This window comes from Pieris brassicae, chromosome 1, assembly GCF_905147105.1.
Source record: "Pieris brassicae chromosome 1, ilPieBrab1.1, whole genome shotgun sequence".
In the NCBI taxonomy this organism is placed as follows: domain Eukaryota; kingdom Metazoa; phylum Arthropoda; class Insecta; order Lepidoptera; family Pieridae; genus Pieris; species Pieris brassicae.
In genome coordinates, this window is record NC_059665.1 from 18,272,846 (window position 1) to 18,293,028 (window position 20,183).

General features: G+C 31.5%; 1 protein-coding gene across 6 annotated transcripts in view; it reads left to right on the forward strand.

Annotated features, from left to right (window-relative positions):
- The window catches only part of LOC123711131 (rho GTPase-activating protein 7), a 181,854-nt gene that overhangs the window by 124,971 nt on the left and 36,700 nt on the right, over positions 1-20,183 (forward strand). For 3 of the 6 annotated variants that reach the window (XM_045663570.1, XM_045663552.1, XM_045663562.1), the window contains exon 2: positions 16,209-16,280. In XM_045663570.1, the coding sequence (XP_045519526.1) occupies positions 16,209-16,280 (72 nt within the window). Of the gene's footprint in view, positions 1-13,948; positions 14,282-16,208; positions 16,281-19,727; positions 19,820-20,183 lie in introns of those variants that run through there. The other 3 variants (XM_045663578.1, XM_045663587.1, XM_045663596.1) reach the window with 2 other exon arrangements.

Sequence of the window (20,183 nt, forward strand, 5' to 3'; positions counted from 1 at the left end):
ATCTATTTTGCATTTTATTTTAATTTCATCAAGTTCAGCATAAATTTCTGTCTATACGGAACTTAAGTGAGTTACTTTCAGTTTTCTAATTACTGTGTAATTATTAACAATTTAACATTTAATTAAAATAGCAAGATTCTTCTTTCGAAAAAACTAAAGTAATCTTGCATTGTAATTTGTGTATTGTAATTACTTACTTTAAACATCATTTCATAATATTAATATGAAAGTAGTGTTAGTTTTAAACGTGTTATAATGAAACCATTTTGTATTTTACTGTGATCCAAGATCAAAGGTCAACTCCTAAGAGTTTTGGTCAATAATATGAATCTAGCGTTTTATCAGCGCCTCTAACTTACAATTCACACTGTGGCCTCAAAGAAGCAGAGCAAGCCAATAAATAACAATTTATCGCATTATCTCTCACCCGGTGGGCTTCAGAGCTTTACTGAATCAGTAGATTTGACAAATCACATACAAGTTGACAAATCGACGAAGTCAATCGTTTGTCATCGCCCTTTTGTTTAGTGGCTTTTCGGTATTTTAGTTTTGTCCTCAATTGCGCCGAAGCATAGGTCAAAAGCTACCGCGATTGACACGATTCAGACGTTTCGAATACAAAAAGCTTGCCTACACAGAATGACGAACTCGTTAGATAAGACAAGTTTAGAAAATAAACGGCAGTAATCGTAAATGATTAACTAAAAACAACTAAAGTCATACTACCTGTACCTCTAGTACTTGTATTATAAATAATAATAAAATATATGTTTATATTTATATATTAAGAAATAAAAGATTTCTTACAAAGCCGGCAAAGCCTCGCAACCTTTCTAGAATTGTATGATTTGAACGAGAAATACAAATGTGTACACGTTGGCAAATAATGTAAGGATGAGCATTTAAAATCCACATACACACGTACAGAAAAATAACATACGTAAATAAATATATATACACTAGCATAAGTATATGGTGACAAGGAATGCACTTCCGTGAGACTGTACGAGACAATTGTGAGAATCGATTCGTTTATCGTCTCCGGAGTCGATAATGATTTATATGTACGACTTTATTACAGTGTAAGACCACCAATGTTGTTTTAGTGTTACAAAAATACTCCTATTTCTGCGATAATTAAATGCTTGATAATAAACTTATTACTTCACACATGAGTCACTGCAACGAAAATAAACTATATGTAATCTATTATACCTAACTTATTACAGATAAGCCATGCAGGAACGAAGAATATAAATTCTAAATATGTAATATATAAGCAAAATAATAAAACTGTCGACGACGTCAAATTCTTAGACTAATTAAGTTCTTTTAACATTAAATTATGTATATTATATATCTATTAATACCCAGAATTTGTTTCAACAGATTAAAACTGCTTAACGAATTAAAATGTATGCAATGTCTAGCTTTAAAATTATTATACAGATTGTATATATACATTACATAAGCACGCAACTGATGTTGTTGGAATGGAAGACAAATTTTATCTTCGAACTTTTATAGTAGGTTGAAACAATACCTTAAAATTATTGTCAAAAGTTCTAGGAACTAATAATAATGTTATCTACCACATGTGGCGTATTTTATATGAAAAGTTTAGAGTTATTTTTGTATTAAATCTATTCTTTCTACGTAATGTACATCCGTTCCATTTGTAAATTTTCTATGCCTTTTGTGAATTACGTCTCCAGTTGTTTGATCAAAGCGGAAGTTTCAGAGTCGAGATTTAAGACGCGCTAAGAGAGCGCTAGACTCTAAAGCTAAGTTAAAAATTACTGTTAGCGCGATCTATGATTTTCGGATATTAAAATCCAATTCAATTTTGGCTTTCGAAACTAAGACTTAGCTCGTTTTTCTATCTTGCCCAGATTAGGAGTCAATTCGCGACATTTTCACCAAATAAACACCTTAGAACACAACGAAAATGGTTTGATCAAGGACAACTTAATTTAAATGCTTATTTTAAAATTATTATGGCTAGCCAGCTATTAATTACACGTTCGACGTTTCGTTTAGAGGATAACATTATTTTAAAGTAACAATATAACACGGACGGAGCATAGTACGTCGGCAAACTGAAACGACGTAGAACAGTAGAACGGAGACTTAGCTTTTCGTACTGGTTCAAAATACGTGGAAAAATATAAAATTTGCAAAAAATCCCAGTCGTGATAAAATAAGAGAAACACTAAATACTAAAAACTTACACCTTTGTTCCATAATACATAAGGGCTTCAATCAGGTAGCAAGAATATCTTGAAAAAGTATTTAACTTGATCTTGAGAATTCGCATGATTCTCGCGAAATGTCTTTTGTCCACATTCCATACAAATAAAGATAAAAAATGGGGGTCCAAATGTCAACATGTTACGGGTACATGCGAAGTGCGAAGAGGTTTAAATGCCCACAGCTCTAACAAAGACTCGAAGGACGGTTACCCCAGGGGTATGTGTTTACGATTAGTTTATGTCAGATGGAATAAAAGTCTGTCCACATAGAAAATAGGTAACCTAATTACATAATTGACTTAACAATTTATCCACAAATAATCATAAATAAAGTAAAACAATTCATGTTGCTATAGTTAAATAATAAGCCAGATATAATGTAAAATTTCAACAGACTTACTATAAATATTTATGGTAGAATAAGAGTAATATACATAAAATCTGAATAATCAGTATTTTTACACACTAATGTCAGTGACACTTACACATCTACCTACTATTTATAATAATACAAATAGCTTTGATCCGGTTAAAAAATTGTTTTCTTTTAATAAAATAAATGTCATTGATGCAGAAATGAATAGTTATTTTTGGCTAGTCAAACGTTTCTTTTAGAAATACTAATATATACTTACAGGATTAATCTAAATAAAGTTGTACTTCACGTTTTCCAAAATAAATCCAATGTAACAGAAACCTATAAACAATTATTCCCTACAATGATAACGCGATAAAACACTTAAAAATTCATCTTAAACGATTCACCTATAAAGTAGGGTACGACATTTTTACGATACCGTGACTGACCGCGCTATCAACCATCTTTGTTTTATGTGACGTTGAAAATCTTGAGTTTAGATGGGCCTTTTATGTTCATCCTTGAATGCGGTTTATAGGTTTGGGGTCAATCAAGACGGAACAAACGACAATAGCAAACACTTTGTAAACATACATCGGTTGACAGAAGACACGGGTTTGAGAGACGCAATGTTTTTACAATTATTTTATGTAGAATTATTTAAGCATAGAAATTCTTTCTAGTTCTATAGTATTAGTAAAAACTGTTATTAGTATATAACATGGAAATAAATATAAAAAAATACAAATTATCTATTTACAAGTCAATTCAAGTACTTATTGGCCCAAGTTCTTATATAGCAGAGGGTTTTATTAAGTATAGGATCCCTGTACTGCCAAAAATCTAATAAGCAATTAATTTATTGAATTATTAAAAATCAAACAAACCCATTACTGTAGAAACAATGAAAGATATAAAGTTAGAATAGAAAGTAAAATTGTTAAATGCAAACTAGTACCGATTAATGTAATTATTACAAAGCCATATTAATTTTTGCCATTAAAGGAGTAAAAGTAGGTAACATAGATGTTCACAATACAATTTAGATGCAAATTACAATAACATAGTAAACTAACAACGCTGAGTGTGGCTCATACAAGTTCTCTTAGGTTCTCTTAAGCAGGACAATCAAGAATAACCGTTTTGAAATATTGTAAAAAAAGGAATCTGTAATATATTTCTATTTAAAGAAAAAGATTTTGACAATTAGATATGTATTGGGTTCCCTCTATCATTATACAGAGCAGTATTGGCCTAGTAGCTTCCACTCTCCTCCCTGAGGTTCTAGGTTCAAACTCCTATGCATCAATGGACTTTCTGTGTACGTACGCATTTGACATTTATACGGTGACGAAGATCGCGGTGAGAAAACGGGCATGCGTTACCCAAAAATATCAATCACAGATGGCTGATCAACTCGCTCAGTAGAAAAAACAAATGATTACGAAAAAGATACAGGCACAGAAATCTTTTAATCAATCACCTCACCATTGACTAACTTAACTTATATATGTTGTATGTATAGCATCTTGGCATTAAGATCTAAGCTACAATAATATCTTTACTGTATCGATAATGCAATATTTCGCTTAGTTCGCAAAATTAGTTTCGTCCTACGTGCGCCTACGAAGCGGTGTCGTAACTTAATATTAATCATCAATTCTCGACGCTTTCAAATCGATTGTTCTTTGAATCGAAATAGATGTAATTAGCATAATTATCGAAGTATCGTGATGATGCATACTGAGTGTTTAGATTTCAAATACCGGTAAAATAAACTATACATATGTAAATATATATGATTGTTTTGTTCGTTCTTTAATTCCTTAATAAAACGCTTCGTTCAATTAAAGTGTCATTTCTAACTATCTTTCTATTTTTCATTTTTGTTTGACATTATTTTATTTAATATTATTTGTTTTTAAATAGAAACAAATGTATTATGATTAAAAATACGACTAACGAACGAACGAACGAAAACTACTTATTTAAGAACAATATTTTGTTTTCTGTGTCCATGCCTAGAGATTCAAAAGATACATCAATTTATATGTGTTTTTTTTACATAAAATATATATAGATATTAAGATATAATATTACAAAATTATTACTATTTAAGTAATACTAATAACCGGTACACAGCAGTGAGTGAGTAGCCTCTTATCTGACACATGTCGTCGATTTTTGGATTTGAGACGTGCCCGTTTCGTCGCGATTTTTTCTTTCACCACATAAGCGAGTGTTACAGAAAGTCCATTGGTGCCCGGCCAGAGTACGAATCTACGACCTCATGTATTAGAGTCGCATGCTGAAGCCACTACTTAGACCAACACTGTGTACTTGACTATACTTTAAAAATATATGTTATCACTTAATTTATGACATTGAAGTAATTCAATAAAGATACAAAATCTGAATGAAAATTTAAGGACATCGCAAAAGAAACAAATAGCAAACGTTTTATGTTTTTTGAGGACGCTCGTTAAATAAACAAAAAAGCTTCACAGGTCCTGTGATGTTTTTGTTACATATAAAGTGGGTATCACATAATAAATATGGCGTTCAGTTCATGGTTTAAGAAACATCAAAAACTTTTACAACAAAGAATAATTTAAACTTATTAATAATCCATTTAACAAATCGTTGCATGATTAACTTTGTGATCACCATAAAAAAGTTACCTCCGTGTCAAATATCAATCGAAATATTCGAAGAATTATTATGAATAATTCCTCATTCCAGTTTCGCATAGCCTCTTCCGGCTCTGTCCTTTAATTTCTAAGAATAAAACTATTTATTTTATAAGGTGCAGATTGATTACCATCATAATGCATCATAGGAATCGCGGAAAACTGGGTTCATTATACATAAATCTATATATTTATCTTAATTTTAGCAGAAACAATTTACAGTAGATGTTTACTTTGTATGTAAAACGTTGCGTTTCAAAGTTTAACATCATTTTATGATTTACAACGAAACAGGTCACATGGCTGACCGAACACAAAACATAATATTCACTAGTTGGATATAAATAACCAGCCTGTCACTTTATGAAATTCCATTTATTTATTAGAAAAAGCGTATTTAAATGCAAATCGCTGCAGCGGTACGCGATATTTATCACAGGTGAATCATATATCATTGAGCGAATACAAAATTTGAGGGTGCTCGTGACGGTATTTTATGGAAAGCGATTGTTTAGAGTTCAATAACTATGTTCATGTCAGGAAAGTGTTTGGTTGAAGGGGCTAATATAGGAACAAGTTTTTCAAATTGCAACTTTTTATATATTCGATTTATCGCTACAACCGAACTACCATATATACCACGGGGCACAGTTTGTACTTTATAACATAATAACACCCGCCAAGTTTATTTGCATTCATTTATACCTACATATATTTATACCTGTGTGACACGTGACTCAAAGTCACATCATGAGTCCCTTTGAATTCATTGTTTCCATTCTAAACGACCACAAAAATCGCAAAGATGTTTACATTTTGACGTATTTATTTTGCGTTTATTACACATGTGGGCGGATTTTTGCATTTTTTTTATATTTTTATTTTATTTAGTCCTTGATAAGATAACAATTATTATAAGTTTTTAACAATAAGGCACATACTAAATGTAGTTATTGCAAAGCAAAATAAAACCGTTCTAAAACGTAAATAATTTGAGATATGAGTGCGATATTTGCTTAATTTAAGTGATGCTTAAACAAAAGACCATAAAACTTTAAAACGCGTGCTCAACATTCGGTAAACATCAGGCTCAAAGCAAACAGTAATGAGTGACATCACCTAGTGAAGTTCTATAAGTGCAGTCCGAGTTGAAAGCTTACGTAGATCAAAATTTGAAAAAAATCTTACTGTTTGGTTGTGGGCTTTTTGTTATTCTTGATGATTCAGACCGTATTTCACTCAAACTAACATCTCGTTGGAGCAGTCAAACCATTTTTTCTGTATGAATTTGATATATTAGACGATGGTCAAGACGACTTGAGATATGAATTTTAGTATGGACCTAAGACAGTCCCACTTCTTAAAACTGAAAACCCTCCAGAGGCTTCAAGTGGGGATTTCTCGTCACCATTGCTAGTTGTTCTTTGAAAATCCCCGATGTAAAAAAAGTAGTCGATAGAGTTAATAAATCACCAAGCTTGTTCTGGAGAAAACTCTGCTGCAACTATGGATGCTCACTTATGTTCTAATTCCATAAAGAGCTATAGAGGGCCCAGACGTTTGCAAGAAAGGCGAGCTTGCTCTACTTATTTTCAAGCGGAAGAATCTTTGGCGTTGTTTGCTATGGCGATATTTGGTGTATTCACTACAATGAAAAACTTTATAACATTTTTGACGTGGCCAATCCTCCAATTCATACAATGCAACAGGCTCAAATGGTCGGGATATGTGCGCTGATTATTTATATATCATATATTATTATACAAGTGCGGATGACAGGACCTTAGTTTTTACTGAACTCACAACCTGGTGGCAAGAAAAAAATCCGGTAGACCGAGGCTGTGTTCTTAAGTTCTTAAGGACCCCCGAGACAATACGGGATCAAAGTTGGCCGCAATAGGCACGAAATAGATTGCGATGGTGAAATATACTTGTGGACCACAAGGGACAAGCAAGGCATTGATGATGATGAGATTAAAAAATTAATATGAGTTTCGCCTAAGTTAGAGAATTACACCACACCGTGATTGTTATACTTCTGTTTGCATATTAACGCAATAGCACTTACGAAACGCGAACTCGGCTGAATCGTCAGTTTTTATTTGTTTTTAGAATTCTTTATTCTGGAAGATGTTGTGTAATTTTCAGAAAGAAAGTACCAAGTATTTATATAACGACTTATGTTAATAGATAATTTAAAATCGCAAAGTTTAGTATTAAGGAGAACTTTTGTAAGCGTTTCCATATTTTAACAAATTTTACAAATCTTATTTCTGGTGAGTAAAAGTTCTTGTTGCAAACGGCATCATGTACATTATATTTACACCAGATTCGTTTTTATAAACAGTTTCGTTTTAAGCTCAGATCACTAAAACTAAATTTCATACATAATTATAGTTAAACATAAGGTATTATGTTTACGTGATAAACGGATTTTATTCAATATAAAAACGCAATTTGCTGAAATTTACCAAAAACAAAGTATTAGTTGTTTAAACGTCTCTTAAAACTTAATTAAATTATAAATCTGTCTTCGTAGTCACGTCTAAGATTGAATTAAATTCTTGTGTACAGTTCCTGAATGAGAAAATATATTGATAAATATATTCTAGAAATAAAACTCTTTATTATTTACATTTATTTTTTATTAGCTTTAAGCGTTACAAATTAAAAAAAAACAATAGTGCTACAACCTTAGGTCTGAGCCTTAGATTTCTGTATCTGTTTCATGATCATTGGTTCCTCTAATAGGCAAGTAGGTGATCAGCCTTGTGTGCCTGACGCACGCCGTCAACTTTTTGGGTCAAAGGCAAGCCGGTTTCGTTACGATGTCCTTCACCGTTCAAGCTAATGTTAAATGCGCCGGGGATCGAACCTACGACCTCAAGAATGAGACTCGCACGCTGAAGCCTCTAGGTCAAGACTGCTTAAGCATCGCAAATAAACGAATAATTAAATATCATGTCGCTTTAAAAATAAACGCGAAGGCACAATTGGATTTAGGCATTTATTGTTTACGCGTTGAGGTGTAAGATCTCTCTGCATCTTCAACCGTATTTGCCACGGAAAGGGTTCAGAGGAGTTATTCGTTATTCGTACTTGCGGCTGAGTTTCATCATCGGACGGCGAGGCAGAATACGCAATTGCACCAGACTCATCTCGACCTCCGTTGTTCCACAACTGAGCGTTATTTCAGGCAGTTTTTGCTGCGCCATGTGGAACCAGCTGCCGACAAGAGTATTTCTAAACCACCTTGACTTAGAGTCCTACAGGAAAAGAGAGTACAAATCGTTAAAGGCCAGTAACCCACCCGTCAGCTCTCTGGCAATGAGAGTTTCCATGGGTGGCGGTAGCACTTTACACCTGCCGTTTGCACATATGACAATTACTTTTTACAACACCTAAATTGTTATTCACACTACTCTATAATTACACTGAACTACTAAGAAAGAATTTAATTTTATATACTACTAGTGTATAAAGTTAAAATCTTTATTCTACGTCTACATGTACCAAATTATTTTCACACAAAAAGAAATAACGCAAAATATATATTCATAAAAATCTATCTTAAACTTTTCGGGTTAAAATGCTCTCAGCATTGCGTCTAATGTAACAGCAAGATAAAGTAGACAGTTTAATCTGGTATAAACGTGAAGTGGCGGCTGTACGGGCGCTTGAAGTAAGTTCATTGCAGACCACCTATTCAGTGCCACGTCGTAGAATGAAGGCTGCATGAAGCTCAGCTGAGGTCAACTTGGATATTTTGAATAGGTCAGCCTCTTGTTTCCTGCCCACCCAGTTGAGGAAGGTCATGGTATAGTAGTAGCGAATAGCGAGTGAGTAATATTAAAGACAATTTAATTGTCTACTGAAACTAAATGATAATGGTAATTTCATGAATTAAGACAAGACTCACAGAAGAGACCGATAAATAAACATTACGAAATCTTTTATTATAAATAAGTTATATGAGTTAGTGCAATAATCATTTAAAATTGACTTGACTTAAAAACAACAACAAATTTCGCAATTTTATTATACTATTAATTCATAAAAAACGCCAAAGGTAACGTATAAGTCAAATCAAACTATTGCTTTTAAGATTCTAATCGAATTCCGCTCTCAGTACAATTGCGCTCACGCCCGAGCCTGTATTTAAAGGATTATATCAAAGGCGTAAAATCTCAGATTATAGCATAACTTGTTATGAGTCTTCATTTTGATTGCACATAATTAGCGCATAAACTTTTATTTCATGTAAATTTTAATGCTTTATCGGGTACTTTTATAATAAAATAAAATAGCGTAAACCGGAAACTAATATCAAAATGTTTGTGATAATAAAAATCGGTATTCGGTAAATTTCTATATGTATATTACAAACGAAATTATAAAACAGTCATAAACTGATAAATGTACATTGCCAACTCTGAAGAGGTGAGAGAGAGAAAAATTACCCATGTTAAAATCAATCTGATAGTTGTCATTTGTCGTTGCATTTTTTAATAGTAATTTTGAAATTATCTTGACGAATTTTATTTGTAAATTCGTTCCAAAGGCTTCTTCGTTTGCTTGTGATAATTGAGATAGTAAATAGATCGACAAATTAATCGACCTAGTTAAATCCGATCCGAATTGAGTTCGATTTTTCAAGTATCCAATTCCAGTAACCTAAATCATCGTAACATCTGGCTATAATCTAGATTTAGCTTTAAGATCAGTTTTATAGACAGACCGCAGACATAAACGTAGGACTTTTAATAGTCTATGGAAACTGTACGCTTGGATATCTAGATATTGTACATGCTTTATAGAATGCTTTGAAAATTAGAGGTCCGTTTGTCTCTTGTTTATTAATATTAATAGCTGCCTAGGGCTGTATCTTTGTGGTGCTTCATTAAACATTAATAGTTATTGATAATGCCTCGAAATTCCTCTTTATGTCGGACCTATGACCCGACGTAAGTCTTTTAAAGAACTGTATTCTCCCTTTTGGTATAGCTAAAACTAACTAACTTACTCAGATGGTTTTCGGAGTCAAAAAGCGTCATGGTCTCGGAAATTAGAATCTTCCAGCGCTCCCTGCCCTATGCTACCTCCCGCCAATTACTGGCTTTCAGCTGGCTGGAGCAACTTGAGCGCATGGACCAAGATCCCGCGTCCCCGCAATGGGGACCCTGCAGCAGGTCCTAAAAAGTAGCTAACATCTCTTAATGGACTTATGCTGAGAGGATTTTCTGTAAAAAGGAGTACAGTACTACTATAACTATAAACATACAAACTAACTGAACATATATTTGCAAATTAAATGTATATTTAATATTATATTTTTAATAGTGGTTATTCAAAAATAATTGAGTATAGAATTATGGGCTCTAATTTAATATCGAATATTTGGAAATAAAACAGTCAGAAAATCAATTAACAACAATAAATTTAATGCTGATTTTAACCGTTTGCAGCAATAATTTGATAAAACTCGATTATGGCATCTATAAATTATTAATAAGTCAAAGTATTTAAGCTATTTGTCAACGTAACATGTTATGTCTTATCAATGATAATTTGTAAAAATAAATTACCGACTAATGCGTTTAATTAAAGGCCTAAACCAGTTTGAACGTTAGAAAAACTCTCAGAATTGGAACGGTAAATTAAATATATATTTTATCGTAGTTTTAATGTAAAAATTGAATTAAGGTAATTTCATTTGCAGCTAATAACAGAAATGGAAGATCCGGAAGAGTTTAATCTAGATTAGGGAATAGTTCACAATCTGCATTAAAAATAATCATAGATTTGACTGGATCAGTCAGAATTTACTATTTTTTATACTAACTATGAGCAGGTCTTGCACGACTTATTCTTATAGAGCTAAATTTTTTCCAGTTATTTTTAAATTTGTTTGTTACAAAAATTCAAAGCTTCCCTTTTTATAAGATTGGTATATAGATTGACCAGAACGCAATTCTCATATAGAACAGATTAAAACAACTAGTCTACTTACAAAATTGTAAAGAATATTTATTGGAATAAAAGTATTTTTAAGTCTAGCAAATTATAGAGAAATATAAAATTAAATTATTCAATTATATTATAACCTGGCAACAATGAATAAAGACGAAATATTTACCTGTTCCATGGAATAGAAATGACACGCCATGCATGAACACGCCATTTCCGCTGAAACTTATGTATACAGCTATGTATTAGATAGATGGGAGTAAGGTATAGTAGTAACAATAAAGTATTTATTCGTTAACTGCACGTTCTAGACATACATATTAAACACATTGCTAAAATGCGGATATCGAATCCTGATTCATCGTAACGAGAATCGATAAGTACTTTCGCTTTGTGACTAAGTGAAAATTAGTAATTATTCAAGGTCTCGGAAAAACAACTTTATTTTACTACCTGCATTGATTACGTGTTTATTCATGTTTAAATTGTTTTATCTCTGTACTGTAGTCGTTTCGATCAACTAAGTGAATATTACATGTCGGTAAGATAACTTTACATGTGGGGAAACGTCGAACAATTGTTCTTAAAGAAGTATATATAAAAAAAATGACTGATGGATGGAACTATCTTTTTGATTTTGATCTATAACTTGATCTTGACGTATTTTAACGATTTCGCCTTGCTACCGATAATATATGGATAATTTCTCGTTGTCTATAAGGTGTTTTTGTTACGTAAGCCTTAGTATACTCAGATACCAAGTTAATATAAGTGACAGTGAACAAGCGAAGTACACAATTCTATAATTAGATAGTACGAGTAGCTTGAATGACAGCCGCGATAAGACTTCTAAATATTTTCCTTAATTTTTAAAACCATTCCGAAAGGAAACACATAGACCTAATAAAATTATGGATACGGCACGAGCAGTATAACAATATAAACACTAAACATACATGACTACAGATATCTTATAAATTTATATCAATGAATAACGTTTTTTTAAAATAAAAATCTAACTTAATAAGTTAGATTGTCCAGATTATCCAGTGTCATTTAGGTTTGGCTTATTTTATTTTTTCTTACCATACGAATATAATATCTAAAACTATGTTTATTGAAAGAGGAATGAATATATTGGTCTCTATAGTGTGTCAGTATTGAGAATCGTGCTTAGCCAATACTACTATAGGTAAGTAGTAGGTAAGGTTTTTATGTTTATTTAAAAGAAGTCGACATTTCCAGCTAAATACCACAAACACATTTAAACGAACGCTTCATAATAAATAAAATAAACAAAGTCACGTTGAGTTCTCAAAGCTTGTGGTTAATTAAAAGGAAAAAAACAAATTCCTCAGTTGCAAATATAATTAATCACCGTAACAAACTCGCATTAATTAGAAGATAATTAAAGCGCTTAGTGGAAAAAGATGTTTTGATGACTATTATCGAAATAGTATTTTTCCTTGGGAAAGATAATGATTATGTTTCTGAGTTATTTGCAAAAAAAACTCCCAACTGCAGTTGCTGCGCGAGGCCTTTTTGGGTAACGTAATTTACAATTTAAAAAAAAATTAAGCATTTTTAGGAAAAAGCTGACAATAATATAATAAAATACGACGACGCACAAATAATGGAAACATAATAACTTTAAGAAGTGTTAAAAAAGTTATCGATCTGACCATGGATGAAACGTGCCTTTTCAACCAAATACGGTATATCAACATTCCTATACCCAGTTACCGCTTGCCTTCAATAAATTCTTCTTAAAATCGTTAATCTTATCATAATATAGGGCTAGTTTGCAATTGGCATTAATAATTCTTTATATGGTCGGGTTTGTGGGACCTATATCAGTCAATATGGTTTACATAACGAATTTATTGCCTGAGCAAACCGCTCTCAATTCAATAAAGCTCAACGAATATATCTAAGTGACGTTAATTGTAATGTTAAAAGAAGTTTACCTTCTTTACTAGTTAATACTCTAATAATAGGATTTCACGCTTTGGTTTTAAAATGAAACAAAAAAAATAGATTTTAATCAGTTGTTATTCGGGTTTCAACTTCTTTTTTTACTAATGTCATATATGTAATAAAAACATTCAGGAAGGAAAGAATTTTAAGTTATGCAATATTGCAGCGACTTGAATACTGAAAAGTGTCACGCTTCCGCAGTCTCGCTATTCCTTGCTTTGAATGTAATATCAGCTTCGAACGTCCCCTATAAGAGTATATTAAAATTTTAAATGTAGATGCCTTCAAGGCTTACACAGACGGAGAGAGGATATGAGTACAGCTCTTATTGTTTTCCTTTAATATTTCGTATTCACTACGAAATCATACATTTATATTATTTGTCTTTGCTATGACAGTCTCAGTTGAAAACGATTTATATAAAAAAAAACCATACAATAGCCCTTAGCAACTATGAGAACAACTTACACCTAACCTTAAACTGCACCAGTCATCACCAATTATAATAATTCCAAGTAACTTACAATTATTCAAATAAATTACCCTATCAATACCACACCAGTTTTTCCTAACTCGGAGTTCCACGGCTATCGGTGACGTGTCCAGTGATTAAAGGACGTAAGTACTACTAGTTATGATAAACACTGATAATCTCATTCTAGAGCAACGCCTCAAGTGCTCGCGCGTTTGTTTCGATTTTTAAAAATTGACAGTGACAGATCATTTGATTCGACAATTAAATCGGTGATTTTCGTAACGGAGAAGGTTTATCACAGATTAAACTGAGCAATTTGTATGCACAAAATTAGAGACAGGTAGTTAAAATTAACAACACAGATTTGTTGTGTAACGTTAGAAAATTTAACGTTTCGATTCGTCGAAAACGCTTGTTAGTGTTGTGATCGGGTTTCTTAAGAAAGTGTTATGATTCAGTGTTTATGGAGATGCGCGAGCGCGTGTGCAATCGATTTTTAGTGTTTAGTGTTCGTTAGCAAGAGCAATGAGTGTTCCTAATTTGAGCGCCGACCAAATTACAGGTACTGTTTTCATACAATTTTATATACCAATTGTGTTCAACAATTCTTAAAGTAATTCGTAATAAATATACTATTAGTCATTTTTAAGCACAGTCAAAGATTAAAATATCAAAATAAGACACCTCGAAGCAAGGTTTATTATGGTATACTTCGAAGTTTTGTATATGATAGGGGTGCAAACGAGCCTACTAAACAGCCACGGTTGCGTTGCCGGCGTTTATGAAAGGAGTATGCTCCTCTTTAAAGTATGGATATTTTTATAATTTATAATGAATTAAGAGTAGATCTATTTCTGCATCCGTGGCTAATTATGTCCTTGTTTATAGAAAATAGACTTTGAGACCTTGGGCTTTGCAGCTGGTTTTAAGGATATACCTATTTGTTGATCAAGAAAAGCAATCAAAAAAATCGTATCGATTCCATGCCCGTCATAGAATCATTACAAAGAATATTTGAACTGTAAAAATAGGACGTAGTACTTCTTTCTGTATTACGTTAAGTTTCTCGTTAATGGATACTATTTTTGACAAATAGTTAATAGATAAATATATACCCACCTTGATTTAGTACATCTCCCAAATATGTACTCCATTGCACAAGATGTTTTTGAATAAAACAAATGACACAATTAGATTCGTTAAAAGCATTACTAACAGATTGATGTTGGACCACAGACGTTCACTGGAAAGTAAATTGTGAAATTAGAATTTAAAATGCGCTTTGGTGAAAAATCGACTCAGATAGTTTAGTTTAAAATACCGGACCCGAAATACAATTGTGATTGAAAACCTTGTATAAGGACTACTGCAAAGAAAATATTGTAATAATAATAATAAAGCCTGTTTATTTCAAATAATAACAAATGTTAAATATACAGTTTACATTTGTTATATATATTTTTTTCTTGTTACTCTATATCCTAACTTCCATCAGTACCATTGATCGGAACCCATTCACGGTCTGATCCAGCTTTTTCCAAATATATATGACTTTCTTTCTCCATTTGCTTCCTGCTATGGCTTTTAGATCTTCTATCCACCTTTTTTAGGGCGCTTTCTTCTCCTTCTTTGCTTGGTCCTTTCTATATAATTGTCCTTAAAGTCCTTTCTTATCATGTATTTCTATGTGGAATTGAAGCCTGGTTATCCATATCACAGGTTCTTACCCCGCTTGGAAACCAGACTCAAAATACCTTTTTATAAATAAATAAAATATTATTATTATATGGCCCCCCGCCCGTTGCCACTTCTGTTTTAGGGAATTTAGTAAGATATCTATAACTTTTTCGTTTAATTATTTTTTGGTTCGCCTTACTTACTATTAATAAATAATTTTATATAGTTTAATCGTTGATCTTTCGCCACTTTAAACATACCACATCCAACGACGTACCGATTCTCAATTACGTAGACATTAGTATACGTCAAACCACAATACTTGTGATCGACCGACACGTAACTTCATTGGCCATTATTACATGACCCTTACAAATTGAACCTTAACAGGTATAATCTTTTATTGTAGACAATTTGAAGGATCATAATCAGTGGTAGTGAATATTAATTAGACGTATTTGGCTATTTAAGAAAGGTTTTGCTGTTTGTTTTTGTTTGTCATTGCGTAACGGCGTGGAATTTTAATGATGGACATCACGTCACTTTTGACAGGCTATTGAACCTTTTTACATGTCTGCCGTAAGAAAAAATATTCCTTTAAGATAATTTAATGTTCTAGGGTGCGGGATATCAAATACTAAATAATATTTCCTTCTAAATATTGTTTTTGTTAAGTTTCTCTAGAAAAATATATTTTACATGAAGACCAGTATTGGCAAGTTAAGATTTCATTATATTTCATAGATACATATTGAATTAAGAAATTTCTAATTAAAACATTATCGTTTAATAATAATTACGTTTTGTTACAGAAATCGAAGCCGCCGAAGCTTGCAAATGGCTGCGAGCAGCTGGTTTCCCCCAATATGCGCAGATGTACGAAGGTAAGTGATTGCATAGATTAAAAAAACCAGATGGGTGATGAATAGATCACCTGGAATTTTGCAATTTCATAAAAAAATATTACAAGTATGACAAGAAATAGTTTTGTACATTCGATGTTTAAGTATCGTATTTATGTATTTATATTCCGTTGGTATAGACCAAAGATATTAAATATGCATTTAAGTCGTTTATATATAGAATAATATCATAGATTATAAATTATACAGAGAATTATGCAATTTATGTAATTCAAATTATGTGTAAGCCTAAAAATTTTATGATATTAATGCTCATATCATAATAAAGAATCTTTAATAAGACACTAGAATCTAGTTATCAATTAATAATAATAAAAATCTCATGTCTTATCATCTAATTTATATGTTAAGCATATCGTACAAAATTTTGGCCAATTTTAATAATAAAAAATCCTTATTATTTATACCAAACACTGACCTCTATCTCTTAAATCACCCTGACCGTTTGATCCGCTAACAAATGCATACAGCTGCGCGGGCCGCGCGAACCTGACCTGTCCCACGAATCTATTAATCATACTTACTGTGTTGTCTGCTATACACAGAATGTTCAAATATATGAAGGTGTAAAATCCATGAGCTTACTTTTAAATTGTAATATGAATTTTCCGTTTTCTTATTTCTTCAAATTTACAAACGCAGAGCTACTATGTGAAAATTTGATAGAAGGTGGAGGACAAGGACTATATAATTAATAGTTAATACCTTCCTATATTTTTAATAGATCAATTACTATGTGTGAAATAATTATTTAAGATAAATAAACCATATTATAAAAAAATGTCTTAATACGAACTTTTTTGGTTATAATTTTTTTAAACATTCTGTATAACGATAAACTGTATCTAAGACCGTAGATGATCTAAACATAAATATAATAGTACGGAACATAGACTAACCCAAATCCTCTTCAATTGACAGCCTGCGTCATTCTAAACTATTGATTGGATGGATGAGATTTATTATTAGACATCAACCTGTCCTTAAAAAACCTTCATCGTTTATAAATTACTTTATCATATATATAGAATTTTACTTTCTTTCAATATTTCTTTTTAACCTCTTTTCGTCATTGTGTATGGAATTTATCCCATGTTAATTTCATTGATAATTTCCGCTAAATAAATATACCTTATGTAAATTTCTTGTAGTTAATTTGTTACGTAGTTGAGTATTATATGATAGGGCAATAAAAGTTAATAACTTCTGGGCTGAAATGTGCTTACGTAAGGTAGAAAATTATTGAAAACTTGTTCATTTGTTACTGAATGAACCTTCGCTCTCATTTAATAACTAGATAAGTATAATAAAAACGTAGATAATTATGAGATATATCTGTCCTTTCAAAAATTATACAGGAATAGAATTTACTCTATATTTCTAAATATTTTTTTGAGGAGAAAGTTACATCAATGCTAATAAATATGTAAATAAAACACATGTGATTCAATACGGAAATGACTCACTAATAAAAGATATCCAAGAACTATTCAATAGAACATATTACTATTGTACACCGTATTATCGCGTATGACATAATAGATAAGGTTCTACGCAATCTAACGAGGTTTTAAAACTATCTACTGAAGTTTTAAGGTTTATTTCCATCGGTACGTTACGCGTGAGTATAATTGTTGTATCATAAATCCTTAAGTACATTATTCGCTATTCAAATAAAGTTAAATACCGACCAACCAAAACTTAATGTGTGTGTAAGATATGCTTTATTATTTACTTTGTATATATTATAATCTTATAAAATATAAATATTAAATGTCATGTCCAAAACTTCAAAGACATTAAAGTTCGTGATGACAATATAAACTATATTACATATATGTAAAAGATAAGTTTAGGGAGGAAGTGAGTATAATAGGATAAGGATGCGGAGTCACTGTCATTGTGTCACACATTCCTTCTACATTCCTGTATCAATAAACGATTTATGTGAATCGGTAACCACAGAGTGATATGTGAACTAGGCTATGGTGAGTCTTTTTATCAACCTCTTTTACTTCCTTTACATCCTGGAAAGAAAATAATTTGCCTCATTATAATCAGTAACAAAGTAAAAGTTCAAAGAAAAGTTATCAAAGTGAGTTATCATAGCGTGTATCATGTATCCATTTTAAAAGCTTACAAATGTAAATCAATTCTTCTATTTTTTTTAATAGAGCGGGGTTCCCGAAAATTGTGTTGTAAAAATTTTACGATTGTTAATTTCTTTAAGATATAATATTAATTATCAAACAAATACCACATATACCTAATATGGTGGTCTATGGTTGATATAGTTTTATATAAACGGTTTTGTTAATATTTTTATTAAAGAAATTCTCTCACGACTTTTTTCTGAAAAAAATCAGTACCCAAATAAATAAGGTTTAAACGGCGTAAAAAATTAAAAGATAAGAAAGGAAAGGCCTTCAGATTTATCGTAATCTTTGATAAGATATTATATTAACTCATCACATTTGACGTTTCTAAAGCTTTATTACATTGTTTTGCACTATTTTATTATTTTTATCCAAAGTATTAATATCAATTTAGATGAGAGATGTAATTTTTTTCTAAGCCAGCTGAGGTTCGTTCGCTTAAGCAGAGAAATATAAATATTAGTTACTGGGTATACCTACAGCCTAATCAAACAAATTGTCATAAAATATCTAACTGTACACCTGTATTCCATTCCAGGAATTCCATAAAAGAAATAGAACAGTTTAATACTTTGATTATTTTCAAAGAACTTACTCTAATCTATAACCGTTAGGACATTGTCACTATTGTTTGACTAAAAACTTTAACTGCATTTGCATACTACTTAAGGACTATTTTATCTTTAGAACCATTTAAGAACGGTATTTAAATGTTATAACTCGCCTTTGCCGCCACTGTTCAAACAAAACAGGACAGTATTGTTTTCAAATGACGTAATTTACTTAACATTTTGTAACAAAAAAGGTTATAAAAAATGTAACGAAAGTGATCCTCATCATCATACAAAATATCATTTACGTCATGCCTTTACCAAACAAAACATTAAGGCAGATTAGAGTTATCGCTTACAGGTAAGCGGTTGTTTAAAATAATTTGCTTTATTAAAAAAACTTCAGCAGAAAAGCAACGTTATTCAGTTTAAAGTTGAGATCATAATCGATCAGCAAAATTTTCGCGCCAAAGTAAAAACAAAATAAAAACGTCACAGATTTCAAAATGTATTTTGACATACGAAAATAGATCGTAGAAAATGGTAGTATAGATGTAGGTTCTTTGAATATGGAATAGCATTTACAACATGGCATGGGGTCTATTTGACAGGGAACGAAAACAGATATGTCAAATTTTTTATCAGTGCGATTAGTTCAGGTACAAACTGACAGCAGACAGTGTTAAATTGTGTGGCGGCGTAGGAGCACATTTTGTGGTTTCTAGTTGAGTTGTGTGTTGCGTTTAATAGTTCATTTATGTGTTACAAAAAAGTGTTTGAAGTAATAATTATGGTAAGTCGCATGTTGGTGTGAAATTGTTTAGACTATTTATCTTATTTAATGACTGCATTTGTCATATATTTCATAGGTTTGTGACATAATTTTTTTTTACCTACTTTATGAAATACGGTATTACACATTATTGAACTCCCTTAATAATTTGTATTTATATTCGATATATTATTTATAGAAGGATTTTTTCTTTCGTTAAAACCATTATGTAAGTCATTTCCAGATTAATTTAGTAAGAATGTGCAACAAAGCTAACATAAAAATGGTAATAAAAATAAATTTAATATATTATATTAAAAAAATGTAAATGTAAAAGAGCCATAATTTTACAAAAGCATCGCCTTTCTATTTTTCCGGCTATTTT